Below are 22,460 nucleotides of genomic sequence, written 5' to 3' on the forward strand. Positions count from 1 at the left end.
GGTCTAACATGTTCACAACATGCAGACAGAAGATATCATGAGCAGGTGCATCTAGAGGCGACAAGTCCCGAAAGAAAACTCACTATCTAGGACACGTTTACTGCTGATGCAAACGCAAGAACTTTCAGCCAGTGAAAAACTATGATAAACAGTTTATGTTATTTAAATAAACCCAAATATGCGGGATTTATTATTTTATGCAACTCGCTCTACATTCTATAAGCCATGTTTAGTAACATGTTGGCAACTATGATTACTTTAAATTTAACAGATTCCAGTTCACGGGTAGAAAAATGAAGTTGACAATTTAATCATTCTGTCGAAAGCCATTCAAGATCTTATGACTATGTTATATGTTTTGAATTTTCCATCACATGACAAGTGTTCAACTTAAAAAACACAAGTGTTGAAGTATTATTGAAGCTTGTGTCAAAATTAACGATATTTAAAAATTAATAACTCTTGTTATTGAATGTATATAACAGTATAATCTAAGGCTTGGATTTGTACTTTGAAACTCTATATACGAGGGTTGTGTAAAAAAATAATGCGCGAAATCCTAGACGAAATCCGGCAACACCGCTGTGTGCGCTGGTTCCCCCACTCTAGATCCCGCCTTAGTAAACCTCGCTGCGACGTTCAGTGCCGGCCTGACAGCCATCTGCAATGGAACCCCTAATTGCCGTCACCGCCAGGTGCGAAGTTAGTGCAGCAATCCGATTTTTGCACGCTAAAAAGTTACCACCGGTTGATATTCATAGGCAGTTGTGTGATGTTTATGGGGAAGCTTGTATCAGCGTTCAACATGTCCGCAAATGGTGTAGGAAGTTCTCCGATGGGCGCACAGACAACCACGATGAGCAAAGAAGCGGAAGGCCATAGATCTCGGACGAAGTTGTGTCGAAGATTGAGCGAATTCTGTTGGAAGATCAGAAGATAACGATTCGGGAACTGGCTACTTGGGTTCCTGAGGTTTGTGAAAAAACAATCCACACGATTTTGACTGAAAGGTTTTGTTATGCACCACGACAATGCCCGCTCACACGTCTCTCGCCAAACCAAGGATTTAATCGAAAATTTTGTCTGAGATCTCGTTGAACACACTCCTTACAGCCCTGATCTTGCACCGAGTGACTTCCACTTGTTTCCAAAATTAAAGCAACACTTGGGTGGACAACGTTTCGAGACTGGTGAAAGAGTGCAGGAAGCGGTCACCCAATTCCTCCACGGACTGGCGGCGGACTTCTTTGAAACTGGATTCCGAAAGTGGATTAGTCGTCAACAAAAATGCATTGAAAAATCTGGTGATTATGTTGAAAAATAGTTAAGAAATTAAGCTTTCCAATATGCATTTTTCAGTTTAAATAAAAAATGCTTTAAACTGGAAAAAATTTAAGAACCTTATTTTTTACACAATCCTCGTATTTCAATAAAACTACTGCAATTAGCACATTGTATGATACATTAGTCCGCAGCATACTAGAATACTGTTCCGTAATTTGGGAGCCTTCCGAATTAAACCACGTCCTTGAAATAGAAAAGGTTCAAAATCGATTTTGCGATACTTTTATCTCAAAGAAAATAATAATTATCTTCGCTTCGTATTCATTCATCATCAACTTCTACCTTATATTTACAGTCTGAATTGAAACAACCCATGAAGTAACGCAGACTACAATTGTCAAATAAATTATTATATTGAGTGAATTTCAAATCTTCAAAGTGGTTTTTTTCAATTTAGACTCGTGGCACTCGGGACGGGGGTGTGCGATATATCGAAAAACCAAGCATAAATACAAAATTGAATAAATGCCGTACGTTTATTTGAGATTCAAACATCAAAACCGTAGATTTAAAATGGTTTTACAGTGGATTTTCATCAGAAGCGGGAACGGGTACCTGTGTTGTCAGTCTGGTGCTCGGGACTACCGGAGCTATACATGGTGGCGAGCTTCCCGTCCAAAATGAAGCGGAACCAGCCGTTGCTGCCATTGGACAGCTCCAGCGCGGCCGAGTCGCTCCACAGGTACAGGCAGTCCCGGCCGCGGCACAGTGACCACTCGCGCCACCAGTACGCCCCCCCCAGCAGCAGCTCTTGAGCGTCTTCAGCGTCTGCGGAATCAGCGGCTTTGTGACCAAACAATGCTAGTACAAGGTGTCATTTGGTAAATAATTCATTCAAAATAAATTGCTTATTGTGTGAATATAGTTTTACTATATTTTATTAAAATAAATGGCACATAGTCCCTTTTACATATAAAGAGAAAATTACATGATTAAGCGACAGAGATTGACAATAACTCAATACAGAATAACAAGTTGTGTTTTTTTTTTATACAAATGTAAAATTTGTCTTGCAGCATTTTAATAAAAAAATAATTGTTAAATGTCAAAATTAATTTGCAAAATACAGTAAATACATGCCATATATTTTATTCTTTTTCTTTTTTTACATACCATATTCTGAAAACACGGAGATAACAGCTAATAGCTGTCTGCCAATTTAGTAGTAATAATTAAACACGTTACACGTAAAATTTTCAGATCACAGTAAAAGGATCGAGCATAACTCTCATACATGGTAAGAATTCTAACTCATAACTAGCAAACTGAGCAAATATAATGAAAGTGTAAAATAACCGTGGCTTTGGCTGGCTTGTTCTTCCGGAGACTGGTCAGCCGTGGGGGTGGTGGCGTCGGGGGAGGCGGCTCCCAGCTGCTGCACCTTGGATATCACCCCGAGGCGAGCGAACTGCTCCAGGTACACATCGCTGGCCTTCTGCATCAACTCCTCAGCTATCGCCAGCGCGGCCAGCTGTCCGTCTTCATCCTCCTACAGACAGTTCATTGCGTGAGCCACATAATTACTTATCATTTTCTCAATGGATCCGGTCATTTTGGAAACATGAAAAATTTACTAGATCCGAGTATTATTTTTTTATTATTATGTATTTGTATTATCTTATTTTCAATCAATTTTAATGATTCTATCACTATATATCGCACATCCAATCAAATAGTCATAACTTGATAAATCAGAAGTTTCAGGAGAGCCAAACAACTAAATTAACACATATTAAAACAATGTATTTTTCATTAAGTTTTTTTGTTTTTTACCCTTAAAAGCAATTCAGACGTGTCATATATATTGTCAGGTTTCTGGCACAATCGGTAAATACAAATTTTCGGAAAATGAGATGTCTTCATAAATTGCATAAAATAATGTTTATTTAAAAAGTAAACAAAAGTATTCCATACTTTATAAATATAAAAAAGAATATTTTATAGAATTCAGCTTGCAGTTTTATTTGAATTGTTGATTTGGGATAAGCTTTTAACTTTAAAAGTGCAATATCTCACAACTAGTAAAATGTAGTTACAAACAATGATATTTAAATTTGTCTTTAAAAATGCTGTGATTTTCAAAAAGAAAGTAGTTAAAATATGACACTGTTTGAGAATGGCAGCGATCAAATAAGTGTTAGTGTAAGTACGTCATACAGCCATCAAGCGGGTAAATCGTAAAGCTAGAATTTGATAATTTTTTTAGCATACGAGTGTATTTTTCATAATTTCTTCTGTATACTTAACTAAAAATCTGTGAGTTATGTCTATATTATCGGATGCGCGATGCTATTGTATCATTTATGTAATTAATATCAATTTAATTATTATTTTTCTCTTGTTTTATTGTAGGCTTAACAGAGCATGGCAATAAGTTAGCCAATGTGTAAACAAATCTAATTTGAAATGAATAAATAAATACATTTTATAGGAGACACGCAAAACTTACGCATTTTGAAACATGCAATAAAAACCAAAGATCATTCTACTAAATAATAACATTACATAATATCTGTTAGCATATTTATTGTGTATGCAGTTAATTGGTAGAATTCCATATTAAAATTTGATAAGGTACCCAAAATAAAATACTTTTATTGGATTAAATTCTACTTTTATTTTTTAAATATACAAGAGTGTATAATGTGATGCATTTGTCTTGTTAAGAAATATCTTTGTTTAGTTTTTTTATAATGTCCTAACAAAGTGAAACATGTCACATTATACAATTTTTATATATTTAACAATTAAAAGTAGAATTTAATCCAATAAAAATATTTTATTTTAGATACTTTACCAAATCTGATAGCAATAAATTTTGTAATGTGTAGGCACATGATTGTATTTACTTTGTTTCTTACAAATTAAATAAATTTGCTCATAATTGTTTTTACTTTGCCGGCCTCAGCGCATTTGCTTACCATGCGAGAGGTCTCGGGTTCGATTCCCGACATGGTTAATGTGAAATATTTATTTTAAAGGATGTTTTCACACCAGAATATTCCATAGTCGCTGGACTAGTACCTGAAGCGTAAGACTGATCCATCTTATCTTCGTGTAACAAAAATGATCAAGATACGCTGTGATTGGTGTACCAATTCAGTGCCCTATGCACCATTAGGTGCGGAAAGGGAATGATGATGCACAAAATCAATTTTTATGGCGTTTACAATATGACCTTTATATTGTGCTCCTGTTTTATAAAGGGTAAAGGTATTTATTTATATACATGTATTGCTAAGTCTATTTCAGAATTTATTTTATTTTGCTTTTTTTGCATACCTACATATTGAAATCAAAATAAATAAATAATAGTTTAAATTTTATTGGTTGGTTGAAAGAAATTGCCATTTGACGATAAGCCCGCAAATGTATAAAAGGTTAAACAAATAAATAAAGTCTTTCATTAGTAGAGATTACAATATGTTATTATTTAAAACAATACAGAATGGTTGCATTTTTCTACATACTTCTCAACGGTTATATCAAGTATCAAATAAAACATTAATTGCACAAATATATTATTCAGCATTGATGTCGACATGGTATTGAAGTGAGTTTTTTATTGTAGTAGGTTTAATACATCCTCGACAGCGGATGAAATGATTTGGCTCTGAAGCTCGGGCCAAAGTTATGGAGTAAGATGTATCAGCAAACTTCGATGCATATTATGTACACGGGTAGGGACAAGAATGGGAATATGACCAACACAGCGTGTTGATAAACAAAGTGAACCTATGCAGGTAGAAATTGGTTATTGACACGGGTAACACGAGATCTGGAGTCTGTCTGGTGGTAGTACAGATGAACAAACTTATCTGTAGAACAAACTAAATTTGAACTAAAGACGCCATTTTGTACACACATCATTCAGTTGGGAGTGTTGACGTACAGTATAATGATGTTTCCTATTTAATATACTTTTTAAAAACAGAATATATTTTTTGTTTTCCATAAACAAACAAGTACACTGGAACCTCATTTTACTCGGTTTTGAAATAACATGGTCAAAACATTAAATTTAAAAAAAAATTACATTAATTTATGCGTAATAGTAATAAATTTAAACTATTCACTGTTAGAATGCCCTACATCGCTCTTTTACTTACTTGACGCATAATTTATGATAGTAAATAATCTTTTTTACAATATATGTAAGTATTTTGATGTCACATTTAAGAAAAAAAACAAGGTACAATAAGTAAATTTAATTTTTTAAATCCCAAATTGATTTTTGTACAAGGAAACCGTTATTGGTGTTATTTTTTTAGTATACGTTTTTTACACCCTACTAAGTGGAACATATTCGCCGTGTAAAAAGAGGTTCTAAGGTATATTTTTTATTTGTTTTTTCCAATATTCAAATACAGTTTCCTGAAATTGAGATAGATTTTAGGTGTGGGCAACACTAAGACTGATTATGGCGCCCTTTAACAGATAAGTTTGTTTCACTACAAGGCAGGAATGCACACACGAAAAGACGGGGGCCGAGCCGTTACCGTAGGAGGAGACCTAATGTAGAGGTGGGGCGGGTGGCGCGGGGGGCGCGGGGGGGCACTGCCCACCCACCAGCTACACACCGACTCCTGTAATGCGGTACACACAACTAGAGCCTTCCTCCACCGACTCGCATTAGTGAGAGGTGCCGCAATGCGCAATTATCGTTACAACCGTGTGCACCTAAATCTAGATTCATTGTAACTTAACATGATGTGCAAGATCAAATATTTGTGGTCAAGATTCCATTTCTTTTGTGCGATATTTTTTTTTCAATGTACAATATATTGATGCTCCAAGAGAAAAGATCTTAAGTGTCATTTAGAAAAAAATACAAATTATTCATTACAACAATTAATAAACCAATAATGAGATTTTTAAACATACCATGAAATTCGCACAAAACAATGTGTATTTAAGAAAAAATATATATTTGTGTAATTACTATTTTTTTTAAATGCCATATAAACCCTTTTTTTATTCGTTTTAATTTATTTTAATGGAAAAATAAAATTATAACCAATAAATTGGTTAGTAATTTTGATATAAAATATAAATAAAATTATTTAGTTTATCGTAGTTTTACTATTTCATTAAATCTTCGAGAATGAAGATACCTACTCAGACGGAAGAACTCGTTGGTCAATAAATAAAATAATAAAACTAAACCAGGAAATTTTATTGATATTATTATCAACATTATCAACATTGGAGTTTTCTCAAGAAATATCTACAAAAGACATCAATATTATTAAATTGGTTTCTTTCTAAGCATTAAATCACATTTCCTATTGTATGGTTTGATACGAACACAACCCCAGTTTGAAATTGTTAGACATTTATAAATATTACCAACAAATTTGTAATTGTATTAAGCCATGCGTGGATTCCACCAGTAGTTAAGACTAGAGGTACAATGAGGAAGTTTAGAAGTTCAGAAATTTACGGGGATCTTCTTTTAAATGGCAGCATAACTCACCGACGACGACTCGTGACTGAGTAATTTCAAATTAGAAAACTTGATAGCGATGATAATACGATACATTAAAATAATTAATTTTTTTGGCTTAGTTTTATAGTCTATTAACAAATTTTAAAAAATTAAAAAAACACTGAACTTCCCCATTGTCCCTTAACACAATATTGTAGTTGAGAAATTTCAAATGACTATTCTCGAACTGCCAAGCATGTGCAGAAGAGAGAATATATTCTTCTTGCGCAATAATCACTACCAAAGTCTTGCTCCAATAAATATAATGTGTTAATATTGACTGCATATTTGTAATAGAAGTACTGATCAACCATTCGAATGAAAATAATTAATGCATTGGATTATTATATATTTGTTTGAATTGAGTAGTACTGGGTGAGTGAAAATATTTTGAATTGCTCCAACTTTATTCAGAATAAATTCAGATTTATTGAATTATTTAGATCATTCAATTATGTCACTAACCATTGTATCAAATGCACCTCCAAATCTATATTTTACTATTAAAAAAAACCTTTTTCAACAAAAAAAAGTGTAAAACTGAGGGAAATGCTAATGTGAGGAAATGGAAAATGAATGGAAAGCGGAATTACATAAAAATAAAATTAATGTACAATACTATAGTGTAAATATACTGCCAGAAAAATTGTAAAAACTATCATAATTGGGGATTATTAATATTTATACCTATTTTCAATTTCATTTCAATCAATATTATAATGTGTTTTTTCTATTGAATTAGATCAAACATTTAAAAATAAAATTATGTACTTACACAAAGTTAAAAATTTGAATTTGCATAAAATACAACTATTTTTCCCCTAAATGTTGGTAAATTTTATTTATATGGTATAACTTTCTTTACTATGGCACCACAGAATTTCATCTGTCATTTACATCACGGCAAAACCGTTTTACACTTTTATGATAACTGTTAAAACCATCTTCTTTTCGCATTATGTTTATAAATTTCAATAATATTTCTGCTGCCACATTTTTAACTTTCCCCGTCGTAATTTATTGATGTAAATATCTTAATCTTCCTAAACATGCATTAACCCCGTGTTACAATTTAGTAAAATGTCAATATGGCGTTTTGTTCAAAAACAATTTTAACATATAAGGATATGGTCCGAACCGGGTTGTGGTCCAGTTATAGTATTGTGGACTCACGGGCCAAAGGTCGGAGGTTCAAATTGCACTCTACTACAACTCGAATCAACGCCGCGCGCGGCCTCGGCGTTTTTTGACATATCGAATTAGTTTTGAAAAATTTTCAGCATAAAACTGGGGTTATGAAAAACGTAAAAAATGTTAATAGGGGGAATATTTGAATGAGAATGTATGGAATGAATGGAAAAAATGGGACTTAAAAATTTCAATTTTTTTTACTTTAGTTAGTGAATAATCTGATAATAAAATGTTTCAATGGCCCACCCTTATCTAGAACTGTTTATAAAAACTGGTGTCGTTTTTTCAGATTCAATATAATTTTTATATATGCTAATTTATCATAAATTTAAAAGCTTTCTTTGTACCCCTCTGCTAATACACACGGTCAGTACATTCACCTTATTCTAGTTTCCCTGTACGACAATGGTAGAATACAGTGTTAGTTTAATATTGGGACTGCGGCCATAATCAAGCAGTTGAGGAGAATAGAGTGGCTGACCTCGATGTCCAGAACAGAGGCGATGAGCTGTGTGAGGGCGGCGGCGGCCGGAGTGTCGGCCAGGGGGGAGGAAAGTAGGAGGCTAGAGGGGCAGTAGTGGACCATCTTCCTCACCAGACTCAGACACGCTCGCTTCACCCCCGATACTACAGAGCCCAGATACCGACCGCAGAATATTGGCAGCATACGGCTGGTAACAAAAAGAGATTATTTATTCATATATTAATTTATTCAATCTTTGTCTGCGGTTCATAGATTTATGCAATAAGTGAATAATGTTTTTGTATAAGTGTGTATTTTTACATAATAAAATAATAAGAAGGTACTGACGATAGGTAGATGGGAGCCATTTCCTTGTCTCCGAGGGTCTGGGCCGTGGGAGCTTCCGTCTCCAGGTTGGTCGCCCCTAGGATTAGCCACTCCCCGGGGCACTGCAGAATGGCGGCCACTTCCCTGTGTCCTGAGGGGACAATAAACAATCATATGAGGCAGGAAAAAATGCTAAAAGGGTCAGTTTATGTTAAGGTATGTACATGGATAAAAATTAGTACTATGAAATTAATTTGTTATATTTTAACAGACCTTCAGGTGCAAATTGAATTGTTTAGGGTTACTTTTTTATTTGTTTCATTTTATGCTTTATTAAGTTAGTTTATAACATCTTAGGAACTAATATAAACATTTAATAACATTACAATTTTTTATCACAATTTTTCATGAACATATTTTTTCAAATGAATTAAAAATATTTCAATGCTTTCGGTTTATTTAACTTCTTCGGGTAACTCATTGGTTCAGCTGCAATCCCTTATACAATGAGTTTTGAGACTCTGTTTTTCTCCTCATTGGTAATCTTATCTTTGTTTATCTCTAACTGTTACGGTTCCATGTACCTTACGCACTATACCCACTCTCTCGAAACGTCGACAAAGAGTACGAATATGTAACACAGGGCACATTAATACAAAAAGACTCCATTTCAACCATGGAAATAAATGCATAAAAAATACAGAAGCATGAAAAATTCTGCAGACCAACATACATAACTATCTACGTACAGTAAAACCCCAGTTTTAACGCTAAAGTAAGAAAATGAAAAATGTATGGAAAAAAATAAAATTTCATAAAAATATATTTATTGTACTAGACTATACCAAATATAGTAGTAAAAAGTTGGGGATTATTAATAATATTTACCAATGATTTCATTAAAAATATTTTGTATTTTTTCAATCAATACTGTGTTTTTTTTTACTTAAAAATCATGTTGGCTTAATTTTATGCAGGTACTTAACCTTAAAAACATGAAAATAAAATTTTGAATTTCAATAAAATACATACAATGGTTTTTCCCCTAAATATTGGGAAATTTTATGTAGATGGTATCAATTTTTTTAGCATGGTACCACAGAATTTCAACTGTCATTTACATCGCGGCAAGGCAAAAGTGTTTCACACTTTTATGATAACTGTTTAAATGTCTTCTTTTCACATTATATTTATTTAGTATGTTAGCATGTATTTCATTTTTATTTTTTGTAAATGCCTTTTGGGCGTTAATGAACAAAATAAATAGATAAATAACTCCAAATAATATTTCTATTGCCAAATTTTTAAACTTTCTGCATCGCAATGTATTGATGTAAAGATTTTATTATTTCTAAACATGCGTCAACTGCATGTCAAAATTTAGTAAAATGTCAAAATTAGACACTTAAACAAAATGGTTGATTACACTGCACCTACTTTGAATTTGGTTTGAGACAATAATTTACACATTTTTTTATTTGCCTCGATTTTATTCTCCATTCACGCGGCAGCGCGCGGCTCGACGTCTTTGGACAGATTGAATGAGTTTCGAAAAATTTTCAACGTAAACCGGGGTTATGAAAAACACATAAACGTTAATTGGGGGGATATTTGAATGAGAATGTGTGGAAAAATTTAAAACATTTCGGCGTAAAAAGCGGGAAAATGTAAAATTGAGGAACGTAAAAACAAGGTTTTACTGTAAATAAAATAGTAAGATGGGATAAAAATTACCTTGATCATGTCGTTCTCTCGCTTTGTCTAGTGGAGTTTTACCATCCTCATCTCTTAAATCTGCATTGGCACCGTGTCGTAGGAGCACTTTAGCTACGGCCGGTCTTCCGAAGCATGCGGCATAGTGAAGAGAGGAACTACGTTGACCTTTATTCACATCGGCACCTGGGAGAAGATGAACAGTAAATAAAACATGTAGGGTGTGTAATTCTATCTGATGCTGACAAAATCAGTTGTTTAATGACCTGTTTTAAGATTGTTGGCAAAATGGTTCTGTTAAATTAATTTAGTATCAAACTTGGTTATTACGATCACGGAAATAGCGAGATCTTGGGTATAATGAGGAAACATTAGTTGTCATTTTAGTTTGTGGTTTTTTCTATACATTTCTTCACTTTTACCGACCAAAAATATTGTCAACAATTGAGCATAAACTCTTCAATCTTTTGAAAACATCATTTTTAAATCAAGAATCTGAGTAATAAAATCTAAACGGGCGGCTAACTTAGAACCGACGCCGCTGGGCATTGGGATCAGATGACGTTTATGACACTATAAGTGTCTAAGTACCTAATTGGTGTTTTCGCCGACAACATTGAAAAAATATCACACACATGGTTCAAATGGCCGGCTCGGTGCAACATTACAATTTACGACTTCTTATGTAATTAATGAATGACACCCGTATTTTGGGGGTTTTTTCAACACTTTTCAGTATGTTATGTTCTATGGTGAATGCATAATAAATATTACGAGTGGGCGATGTTAAAGCAATTAAAAACTAACCTTGAATTATCTATCCTTACCTCTGTTTTGTATAAATACATTTAACTCTTTAATAAAGATACCAGTCTCGAAGATGTTGCGAAAGCGATGAAACCGGTCACTGGATATTCCAAATTTGTGGATTAAAGTATCACTTGTGTTTTATTTATATAATAAATTACAATGAAGTTCCATCAAGAATTTTCACTTACAAACTTAAATGTTTTGAAAACTAACCCTTGAATAAACTAACATGTCTACTAACAAGGCAAAGTGTCTCTTAATTTGTGAAAAAGTGGCTGTTATTTGTGAAGTAGAATGTTGTGTGAAAAATCTTGTAGTATGTTTACTTAGTGACAATATGCAATGGTGATTGTATAACTCGATTATGATTATATACTCTGGTATAACGAGTAATGCTTATAATGAGCAAATTCAGTCGGTCCCATCTTCCTCGTAATAACCAAGTTTGACTGTATTAGGAAATTCTCAGTATTACACAAATGATATTATTAGATTTAGATACATAAGTTTTACTAAATGAGGTCCTCTGTTTACTTTCTTGTTATATCGGCCAAGTAGTTAGTTGAAAGTGCGAAAATTCCAATAATGGTATTATGGTTTGCAATGTAAATTATACATTTTGGGGATTATGTGATTGAATGTAAGAGACTACCTCTTTCACACAAGAATTCAACCATTTCGTGTGTGCCAAACGCAGCGGCCCAGTTGAGAAGTGTTTGTCCGACATCATCCATGAAGTTGACATCCACGTTTCCAGACTGGACGGCCTCCATGAGTGCGTCCGTGTCCTTGCTGCGGATGCAGTCGATGAGCTGACGGTGGGACTTGTCACTGCTGCAGGCCTCACTTCTCCTCAGGGTTCCTGCACTCCCCATAGAGCCTCCTCCGCTAGCCCTGATCGCAGAAACATTATATTTTATGCTACACAAAATCAAGCTACAAATATTTTTAAGTACTGAAAATCAGTCCTATATTTTTTTATGGAAAAGATGAAGTATCCAAAGCAACGGTTATATAACGTAATAATAATTTAAATTACAATAAATATTAAGAAAAAAAGGAAAGGAGGTAAGGAAGGTCAAGTTTTGGACAAATAATTTATTCTACACAATTCTACTGAATTCTATTCTAATGAAAAAAAAAGAATCTGTATTAACATAATAGCTACACCGAACATACATATATTATGTTTTTAACACACTCTTTTTACTAGGTTGTCAAAATTTATCAGTTGTTTAACAGTAATAATGATATCACTTTTCAACTAACAGAATTAAAATGGAGTAAAAACCATTCTTTCTCTTTTTTTAATAAGACAATGTTTTGTTTTGCGAAAATCGATTCTACGCACACATGCATAAGATTGTTTAAATTGAAAATAATTCGAAAAATCAAAATAACAGATTTTTAATACAACTGCTTCTACGAAAATTGGTTTGCGCTCAGCAATTTTTTTGTCATTTTTTTTAAGAATACAAAGATTTATAGAAGTGAAGTTTATTATTATTATTATTATTATGGATAACTTATATAGCGCCATTTTCATAACAAAATACCTCAAGGGCGCTTTACATAGTGATTCTTTTAAATTTGTAATTTAATTAAAATAATTTATTTTGTTGTCACATGCTACGGATTTATTCAAATGATTTAGAGAACAAGTGGGTTTTAAGTTTTTTCCAAAACATCACTTCACTTTCACAGCCTCGCACCTCTGCTGGGAGAGCATTCCATGCCATAGGGCCTGCGACCGCAAATGCGCGTTCACTAAATTTAGTCCGCTTTATATGGACAAACACCGTTTCGTTTAACCTTAAACAATAATTATTGATTAAAAGGAACTCGGTTCAAACAAGTTTAGAATTCGTGTTCAAAAAATTTTGTCAAATTTTCCCATACAAATATAATATTTTATTAAGTTAATTTTTTCATCCTTACTTGATAAAATTTCACTGTATAATCTTGTTCTAAAAAGAGTATTTTTGAAAAAAAAAAGTACAGTGTACATATGTATATTGTTTAGAAAGGTTAAAAATTAGTATATATTTTGACGATAATTAGATATAAGTAGAGACTGGAAAATTTCGCAATCGCGATAAAACGAAAAATAACGCAAAATTTGGCATTTTTATGCGAATAACGCGAAATTTCGAGTTTTTCGAAAATAACGCAAAATTCGGTGTTTTGGAAAATAACAAGCTTTGAACAGCCATAAAATATTTCGCCGAATATTTTGAGTTGCTAACATCACGCTCGTTTCTCTGCGTCATTCTATGGAATCTTGGCTTGATTAGAATTGGAGGCCATATTTGTTTTCATAACTGTAATATTTCCATAAAAGTGTTGTTATGTCCCGATTCTGCTGAATATGACGATATCTTGGGAACAAAAGGATTCTTGCGAAAATCATATTCATGGTGTGAAACATAGGAAAAATACCAAGAAGAATTTAGCTTGCACTTCAAAGCAATCTTATAAATAAAAGATGTTACCAGAAGACAGGACGCTGTTATGGAATTGGCTAAAGACACGACTGAAACTTTTATCAAAGCCTACATACCTTTGAAAAAACTCGAAGCTCCGCATGTCAGAGCCTGGATTGACAAATATATGCAAGGTATTTGATTTATTTTTATTTACTTTAATCTGAGCATAACGTTTATTTTTAATGTTATTTTACCGATTTTGATAACCTAACTGTTTTTGACACATATTTATTAAGTGGTAAAAATACGACATTCAACATTTTACCTGTAATTTTTATAGTACGCAGTGAATTTGTTTCGTAAACTGCACTGATCAAAACAATTTCCAAAGCCACTACTTTTACAAACACTATTTTAATTTCAAGATTAACGCCGAATGAAAACATTTGACAGTAGACTTAAAAAATTGACAAAAATACAGTTTTCCTTTCTCAGTTTACGATTGTTTTTTTTTTCAGGTGCTGGATTTGCCTTGCACAAAAACATTAAGAGAGAAGTATCTCGGAATTGTAGCTGCCGACAGAGTTTGCAAAGTGAAAGAAGTTAGAATTAATACAAGTCCTGAAGGGGTAAAATTGTTTGTGACAGGGGTAAAATTTTTAGAGTCAGCCAACGCTACAAATTGTGTTAGGGCTATAATAGATGCCCTGAAAGACTACAATATTGATTTTAAAAATGTGAAGAGTGTAGTGACAGATTCAGCGTGTTACATGACTAAATTTGTTGAGACGTTGAAGGTGGTTTTGGGTGACCATCTTTTGCATGTGCATTGTACACATATATATTCCGCGTTTTATGTAATATTTGCTTAATTTTTTGTATTCAGTTTTTGAAAAAATATATTACAAGTTAGTTTATAATATGTAGTTTATATTCAGTGTTTTTAATGTTGTATTATTTGAGTTTTTCTACTGACATTTCTTGGTGGAACTGCATTTTAATTATAATAATAAAAATACTTTATAGTTTTATTTATAATTATTTTATAAATTTGTCTGACGATGTGTCTGACATCTGACCAGTCTGACGATGTCGGTCACGACGAAACCCGGTCACTGGTAAAAAATTTATAAAATAATTATAAATAAAAGTAGAATAAAACTATAAAGTATTTTTATTATTTTAATTAGTTGTATTATTGTAAAATAAATACTTTTAATGCAAAAAAAACAATGCATTTGACTTTTATTATCAACCCGTGTACTCAAATTGGTTCTAAAAAATAACACCGCCAGTTTTCAAAAATAACACCGCTTTTCACAAATTTTTTGTCCTAGCTTTAATTTTTTTTATTTCAATTGTGCCTGTATGTATTATAAAGATTTGCATTTGCCATTTTTTGAATGGACTAAGTCCGTTAATAAATAAATAAATTATGTTTGTACTATTTTTTAAGACTAAATATTAAAAAAAAGATAAGAAAGGGGCATGAGTTTAAATGCTTGGATTGACAAGAAGCAGTCTTTTGAAAAAATACATTTTTAAGAAGAATCTAAGTGAGCGTTATGATAATACACCGTTTGATCGGTTACCTCTGTATGGCGTGCCTTCCCTCACATAGCAAGACCAGTAGCAAATCCACCAGGCGCATGCATTCCAAGCACCAGCGCTCATCCACAGCCACAGCTCGCTCCAGCGCGGCACACAGATCCAGTCTCACGAGACTCTGAGGAATACAAATCACTCTAAGTACAGAATTTAATACACGGGAAATTTTAATAAGAGAAAGAGATATCTTAAGAATTTAAAAATACAAATAAGAATTTAAAGCATCTTACAAGGGAAAGTTCTTTGCCAACAAATTAAATACAATACATTTTTACTAATGTGATAAACGCTACTTATTGCCAAAATTTAATTGAACCATAGATCAATAAATAAATAAACCAACAGTGTTTGTGTATGTCTAAATGCTTGCAGACTAGCTGGATCCCTCCCTAGGGAGTTATTAAACCAGCCAATGACAGGTCATAAGCCCTGTAAATGCCTAGACTTACATATTCTCTTCTCAATAATGTTTTTCCTGTCTGTTGCAATAAATTTAAAAATAAATAAACCATTTATTTTTTTAATGTAGACATGAAGCCGGTGGAACAAAAGGCATAATCCCTTGGTGCACATGTGCATCGTATCTCCCAGGAATTAACCGAAGAGATGTGGCTAACTTGTTTTCGGTCACCAGGCAGACCCAAACATCGGTAGTTGCTTTCATATTGTGAACGATACTTTTTATCAAGAACACTTAGTTTTCTTTTTTTTTTATTTATTTTTTTTTTTTTTTGTTTTTACAATAAACATAAGGGGTAAAACAGAGTATTCAAAAATAAAGGATAGTTACATAGCAATGAAATACATATTAATAGTAAACAAAAATCCCACAAGCGCATGGCCTGTTCGTGGGTATATAAGAAAATGTTAATGAATTTTTGCTCTTATAATAAATAGGCAGTTATAATATTTTTGTGTAACATAAGAGAAAAAAGAATTCTGTAAAAGATTACACGGTATCTTACTTCTGTTCAATGTATATTTTTTCTTTAAGTCATTGTTAGGTTTCTAGAATGCCATTCGTTAATGCGCTTTGTAGCTGCAAGACGTTCGTTAAAGTAAATGTCATAAGCTTTAAAATTATTTCAAAATTAAAATTCATAAATAGGGTTTAGAATTCCAACTGTCGATGCACTCTGTAGCTGCAGGATGTGTTGTAATCCAGCTCTTATTTGAAAAAATAATTAGAAAAAGTCAAATTCAATTTTTTAATTATGTAAATGGGGGCTAGGTTTCATACCATCTATGCGCTCTGTAGCTGCAAGACATGCTGTAATCTAGCTCTTATCTGTTCTCTTATTAAATAAAATTATAATTGGAAATCAGGAACTAGAATCCCAACCGTTCATACGCTATGTAGCTGCAAGACGTGTTGGGATATTTATTGTACAGCGCCTGTTTAGACCTTTTATGAGCAGATTTCTGACGATATTTTATTTTTCTATTTGGCCTACAAGAGTATTCTGATTATGTCTTATCGTGTAAGCACATGGATATTTTTTTTGTATGACGTAATTAATACTAACATTTTCTTGTACTTGTATTTAAGTTTTGAAGCTTTTATGATGTACTTTTGCCTAATCATTATTTTTAGACTATTGTGTCGTGAATAAGAAACAATGTGTGTTGTATTTGTAACATTATAAGAGTAGATAAAACAGGGCGCATTAAGAAAAATAAATTTGGGTATGACTTTATTTCTTTGAACAATGCAATTCGTATGTAAAGATCTTAAATATTTAGATTTGCTGTGTAGTAATATTTCTTATAAAGGAAAAAGAATTTTGTCATGTTTGGGATTACGCTGTTTTGTTTTAGACTAATTTATTATTAACTATGGCGTCTTAACGCTGGCCATTTTGTTTATAATAAAAACGAATTGTTCTCCTTTACAAAAGGGGAACGCAGTCAGATTGTGGTCAGACTTAAGAGATAGTGAAACAGTTTAGTTTGATCAGTGGAGTCTGTACTAACGCCATTCCCCCGCGTGGGTAGGCGGAAAGGATAGAATGCCGTATTACTTTATCATTGTATACGGACCTCGCTTCTTCTATTTTTATACACCTTTTCTTAGCAAGTCAACATCTACGCCCTGTTTTGATAGTGTTATACTTCTAAATAAATGGAAAATAAAGGTAATTCAAATCAAGTGTTTTTCTACTGTTTGATTTACGAGATCACCATGTTCCAGTTACCATAAAGACGATACATCGCCCTTGAGGAGATTTTCACAAAAAGGGCGCTTTATAAATTATCCACAATAATAACAATAATTCAATTAGGAGTAAAATTGTGAATATGGCAATAAATGATTACTCAAGCCAGAAAATGACAGACTATGAGCTCTGTAAAGGAGTGGATAATTCTCTTTTTGAAAAAATCTATTGAGCTATTTATATATCCAATATTAAACAGTTTTAAATTTTCTTTCTCGTAGTCTTTTGATACAAGTAGCCATGAGGAATATAACTGACGTGCGTGATCTGCGCCGAACCCCGGCACAGGGTGGAGAGGAGGCTCACGGTGGTGGACACGGAGGTGTGGCCCCCCGCAGGAGCACTCTCCTCGCTGCTGTCCGAGGCCCCGCAGGCCCCCAGTCGACGGACCAGCTCTTCCACCAAACCTGACCAAACACTCGAATATCAGTATGGAAAAGCAAACAAAGGGAAATTATATTTTTTAAGTTACCCTCAACTAAATCCTTCAGTTACAGAGGAAGATAATGTTTTTAAATATATTTTATTGTACAAAGTAACAATGCAGATGAAGAAACTTTCTAAAATGTAATTTAAAAAAGCAATTAAAATATTTAAAAATTGTTAACATTTGAAATACATACATGTACTTATCTATGGTGTCAAATTAACTAGTTTGCAATCATAAAAGCCCGTTTAACCATGGAAGAAACAAAAAACAGATTCTAGAATACAAAACAAAAAAAATGTGACTAAATGGACTGAACTAAGAGTAAAAAAGTAGTATCACAAGTAAAAAATTAAAACACAGATTTAAAATATTTCGTAATTTCAAAATAAAAGTTTTGGATTAAAAAGTAGATTAGTGAAGTAACATATCGTCGCCACTTAACTGGTAAAACTCATTAATTCAAATGGTATAAAAAGAGATTTTGGAATTTTCTGTGAGGATTTCAAATAATCTATATGTGTGTAAAACTTGTATATCCGTTTAGTGTTGCATTATTTTTTAAAAATAAAAACTTTGCTACTATTCACAAATAAAGTAAAAACTGTTTTTCGAAAAAAGTTAGTTAGGGATTTATGAGTTTAACAAGTTAGGACGACAATGTGTATAATATTACATATATTTTAATTTTTAGAAATACTAAACTTCCTTAAAGTTACTTAAGCTTTCAAATTTGGCGGGATACATAATAATACATTACAGTACGTCTTTCTTTGTGACATTGACCCTTCTAGAAGCAATAGTAAAAATTGAAATAAAAAATAATTGAGTACAATAAACAAGTGTAAGTAGGATTTAGTAAACAGATGTGTGGTAATGTCGTGGGCAGTGAAGCTTGCTAATTGCTGTGCAAGTAGTGTGTAATCATATGTAGTACGTGTATTATATTGCAGTATGGAGTGCACATGTGTACACAAGTAGCTAGAGAGTTATTTCATGAACTGTACAGGTGGAAACACGTCACTCCTCTTCTCTCTGACTAATGGAAAAATAACTTATTCCAGAAATAAATTATGGTTATGTATATTTAGTTAATTTTATACATAATAAATGTGGACTTTTACAATACATTTACTTTTCTGTTTTGATGATTTAACCATTTACTGACAATAAATGTACACTTGTGGGAATATTGCGGGCTCCAAATTAGAGGTTAAAAATTTGCTTACTGCTTTGTGACGATTGATATCAATTGTCTAATATGGTTATTTTCAACTAACTAAATATGGCCACCTAATTCAAATATTTGGGTGAATCATTAAAATTAAATAATTGTCAATTATTATTACATATGATAAGTTTACACTGTATTTTAAATACATAAAAATAAAACAATGGGAAACATTTTTTTTACTGGCCAGTACTCTATAATTAAATACATATTTGTATTGGATTAAATTATATATATTTAAACCTTGTTTGGGAAATATAACCTTTACCTTGTTTATGCGTTGGAATAAATTAATAAAATGATATACCATGCTGTGCGAGAGGGGCGGGATCCTGTTGGCGTCGAGCAAAGCGATCGGCAAGCGACGCAAAGCAACGCAGAGCGCCATCTGCCACACGCGCGTCCGCGTGACGCAACAGTTTACTAAGGGCCTCCACACTGCCCCCTAAGGCCGGGTCCCCAGGCTCCATCTTCCCGCACACCCTGTACATTCAATTTAAACGTTTATTCTTCTCATTGCGGACAGTCATAAAATAAATAATATAAGATATTATTTATTTATTTATATTTGGATAATTTATATAGCGCCGTTTTTGTGAAAATCACCTCAAGGGCACTGTACAGTAAATGTCCCAACTGAAGACGGAACTTTCTAGCTAGCCGGGACATAAAAATTTATATTTATATATTAATAAGTAAATACACATTTAACATTATGAGACAAAGATTTTTTAAATCCTCTTTAGTCTGAGCGAGCAAATAGATATTGATGACTTGTTGAATATGTCATTTTGTGTCGAAAACAGCACAAAATAAATCATTACAAAGAAAATGTTTCTAGGAAATATCAGATTTTAAAAATGGCATAAATTGGAACCTAATAAAAAAAAAAACATAAAATCAATTTCATGTGCTAACTTCATAGGTATTTCTTCAATAAAAAATACCTGTTAATTCGAATTGTGTCATGACACTGCAACAAAATTACTAGTGTGTACACTAAAAATGATTTCTAAACATTCAAAATATGTTATGATGCATTTTATGTAGTACAAAATAATGCATTTTTTATGTATATTGTTCTTAACAAGAAAAAAATATATAATTGTCTCATTCAAACCAACTTTAGTACGTTTATATTTTTATCAGAACTGGAACAGAGAATATCTGTTCTTTAATTTACAATAAATATAATAAAATAGAAAAAAAAAACATGCCTGGATACAACTGCCATAGCAGAGTGTAGTGTATCTTTGTGGACTTGCGACCCATGTTCTGTGATAAAGGCCAGAACACAGGGCAACCCACCTCCCTCCCACACAGCACCCGCTTCTCTCGTGCAAACTAATTCTAAAACCTAAAGAGAAAATATATATTGTATTAATATACAGTAGGAGCCGTATATCTAAATAAAATGTCACCTGATCTAAATGTACCTACCTTAATGCATTGCTCGGCTAAATCTCTACTCGTTCTACTATCTAACTCTACTGTGAGCAGGCGACTGCAGATTGCCTTGACAGCTCCGTCCATTGCCACAATACGGCGTGTGCACTCGGCTGAAAAAACAATTCACTCGTTAAGCGTGAAAAAGGCCACACGTTAATTTAGATAATAATTATTCTTACGAAAATTACGTAACTAAGAAAAGTAAGTATTTATTATTATTCTTCGATAATAAAAATAAAAGATTTTAAACGGTTTGATGTTTTCATACCGGATACATCGAGGTAGTAAGTGATGGCTCGAGCAGTGACTTCTAGAACATTATCCGGAGCACATTCATCCAGGAAGATCTTACATAAGGCCGGGAGGAATGTGCGAGGTGGACAACTGAAAAAAAAAAAAAATTGACAAAAAACGGTTTACGCACATGAAAAATTATGATCACCGTCATGAAGAGAAAAAAGTAAAGATCTAAAAAATTTCATTAAAATAAATTTTGACGGTGGCAACTAAATACCAACTAGTCATTATTTTAAGTACTTCTTTATAGCATGTATCAATGAATAAAGCAGATAAAAAATTAAGCTGAGTAGTGAGCTTATGTTATCCATTTTCATCTCTTTAAAAATAGTAGATATAACATTACGAGTATATTTATTACATGTTGACTCATTTAAAAATTTAAAACGAATACCAATACGCTATTACACGACTAATGTACAACCAATTCAATTATTTATAACATATTGCACTCACAGGAGTTTAAAAAATCTCATTTGTGGCACTGCATAAAATTAAAACATTTCTGTGACAATACATAATTTCAACTAATACAATCCAATATAGTAAGAAAACATATTTGAAATTTACCTTTCAAAGCAACGGTCTACATTGTCGGACATGAGGAGCAGCATACAGAGCTGTTCCAGCGCTATGAGCTGCATGTCCCTCTCCTCTCCCTGGCCCGTGCACAGCCATTCCAGAAGTGTTTCGGGGTCCACCTCAGACATCTTCGAACCGAAACATTTATTACACAAACTGCTCGGTATGTCGATAAAAAATCATGTAAAAAGAATAAAATATCATTAATGTTTACCTTAACGGATTATTCTAGTGTTTGCTGCAAAAGCAGGTAACCTGAAAATTAGAAGGTTATTAATGTTGGAAAAATACCATTTAGAGTTTTCTATAAATTAATATGATGTTACCACAATAAAAGAAAAACTATTGCAGGCGCAATTGCCTTCCGAGTTCTCTTTTTTTATTCATATTTTGCATCCGGTTTTGGACTGGTATTTAATCAGTATCACGCTTCAAATTTCACTCCAGAAGAACTATAAAAGATAGAGGAAAATGAAAACACGTGATTGCAATTTAAAAATAAACACTTCAATAGACAAATGATATTAAATTTATACTGTGAATTTTTTTATTAAATTACACACATTGTTTATTTTTATTATATTTACTTTTTCCCCGAGTTTTATTTGAAACGAGAAACGCAGTTTTGTGTGTGAAATGAAACCAGAACTCTGGACGCATGTTTTTGAATTGATGTCTGTTCTCTGGTAAAAAAATCCAGAAAACAGAAATCGAATGAAGACTAACCGGCCTTGCAGTCTAGCACATTTGCCTACCACCCCCGAGGTCCTAGGTTCGATACCCAACACAGTCGATATTCAATTAGTTGATCGAGTTATCCACTGCAATATTTCAAAGTCCCTGAACTGGCACCAAAAGTGTAAGACGGATCGGTTTACTTTCATATAT

At 32.9% G+C, this 22,460-nt stretch overlaps 1 protein-coding gene across 4 annotated transcripts in view; it reads right to left on the bottom strand.

Moving 5' to 3' along the window:
* Ufd4 (ubiquitin fusion-degradation 4-like) overlaps window positions 1–22,460 on the bottom strand; it is a 57,956-nt gene that overhangs the window by 34,585 nt on the left and 911 nt on the right. For all 4 annotated transcript variants that reach the window (XM_088233709.1, XM_088233708.1, XM_088233707.1 and 1 more), the window contains exons 2-15: window positions 21,787–21,827; window positions 21,561–21,700; window positions 20,962–21,077; window positions 20,685–20,803; window positions 20,462–20,601; window positions 19,552–19,727; window positions 17,845–17,993; window positions 15,355–15,488; window positions 11,989–12,230; window positions 10,548–10,712; window positions 8,835–8,964; window positions 8,505–8,694; window positions 2,641–2,833; window positions 1,900–2,112 (exon numbers count right to left, since the gene is read on the bottom strand). In XM_088233709.1, coding sequence (XP_088089835.1) covers window positions 1,900–2,112; window positions 2,641–2,833; window positions 8,505–8,694; window positions 8,835–8,964; window positions 10,548–10,712; window positions 11,989–12,230; window positions 15,355–15,488; window positions 17,845–17,993; window positions 19,552–19,727; window positions 20,462–20,601; window positions 20,685–20,803; window positions 20,962–21,077; window positions 21,561–21,700 — 2,107 coding nt within the window. In that variant the 5' untranslated portion in view covers window positions 21,787–21,827. The remainder of the gene's footprint in view (window positions 1–1,899; window positions 2,113–2,640; window positions 2,834–8,504; window positions 8,695–8,834; window positions 8,965–10,547; window positions 10,713–11,988; window positions 12,231–15,354; window positions 15,489–17,844; window positions 17,994–19,551; window positions 19,728–20,461; window positions 20,602–20,684; window positions 20,804–20,961; window positions 21,078–21,560; window positions 21,701–21,786; window positions 21,828–22,460) is intronic.

The sequence above is a fragment of the Micrasema longulum genome, unplaced genomic scaffold (assembly GCF_059751315.1).
Source record: "Micrasema longulum isolate JH-2025_06_02 unplaced genomic scaffold, ASM5975131v1 h1tg001143l, whole genome shotgun sequence".
NCBI classification, from domain to species: Eukaryota; Metazoa; Arthropoda; class Insecta; order Trichoptera; family Brachycentridae; genus Micrasema; species Micrasema longulum.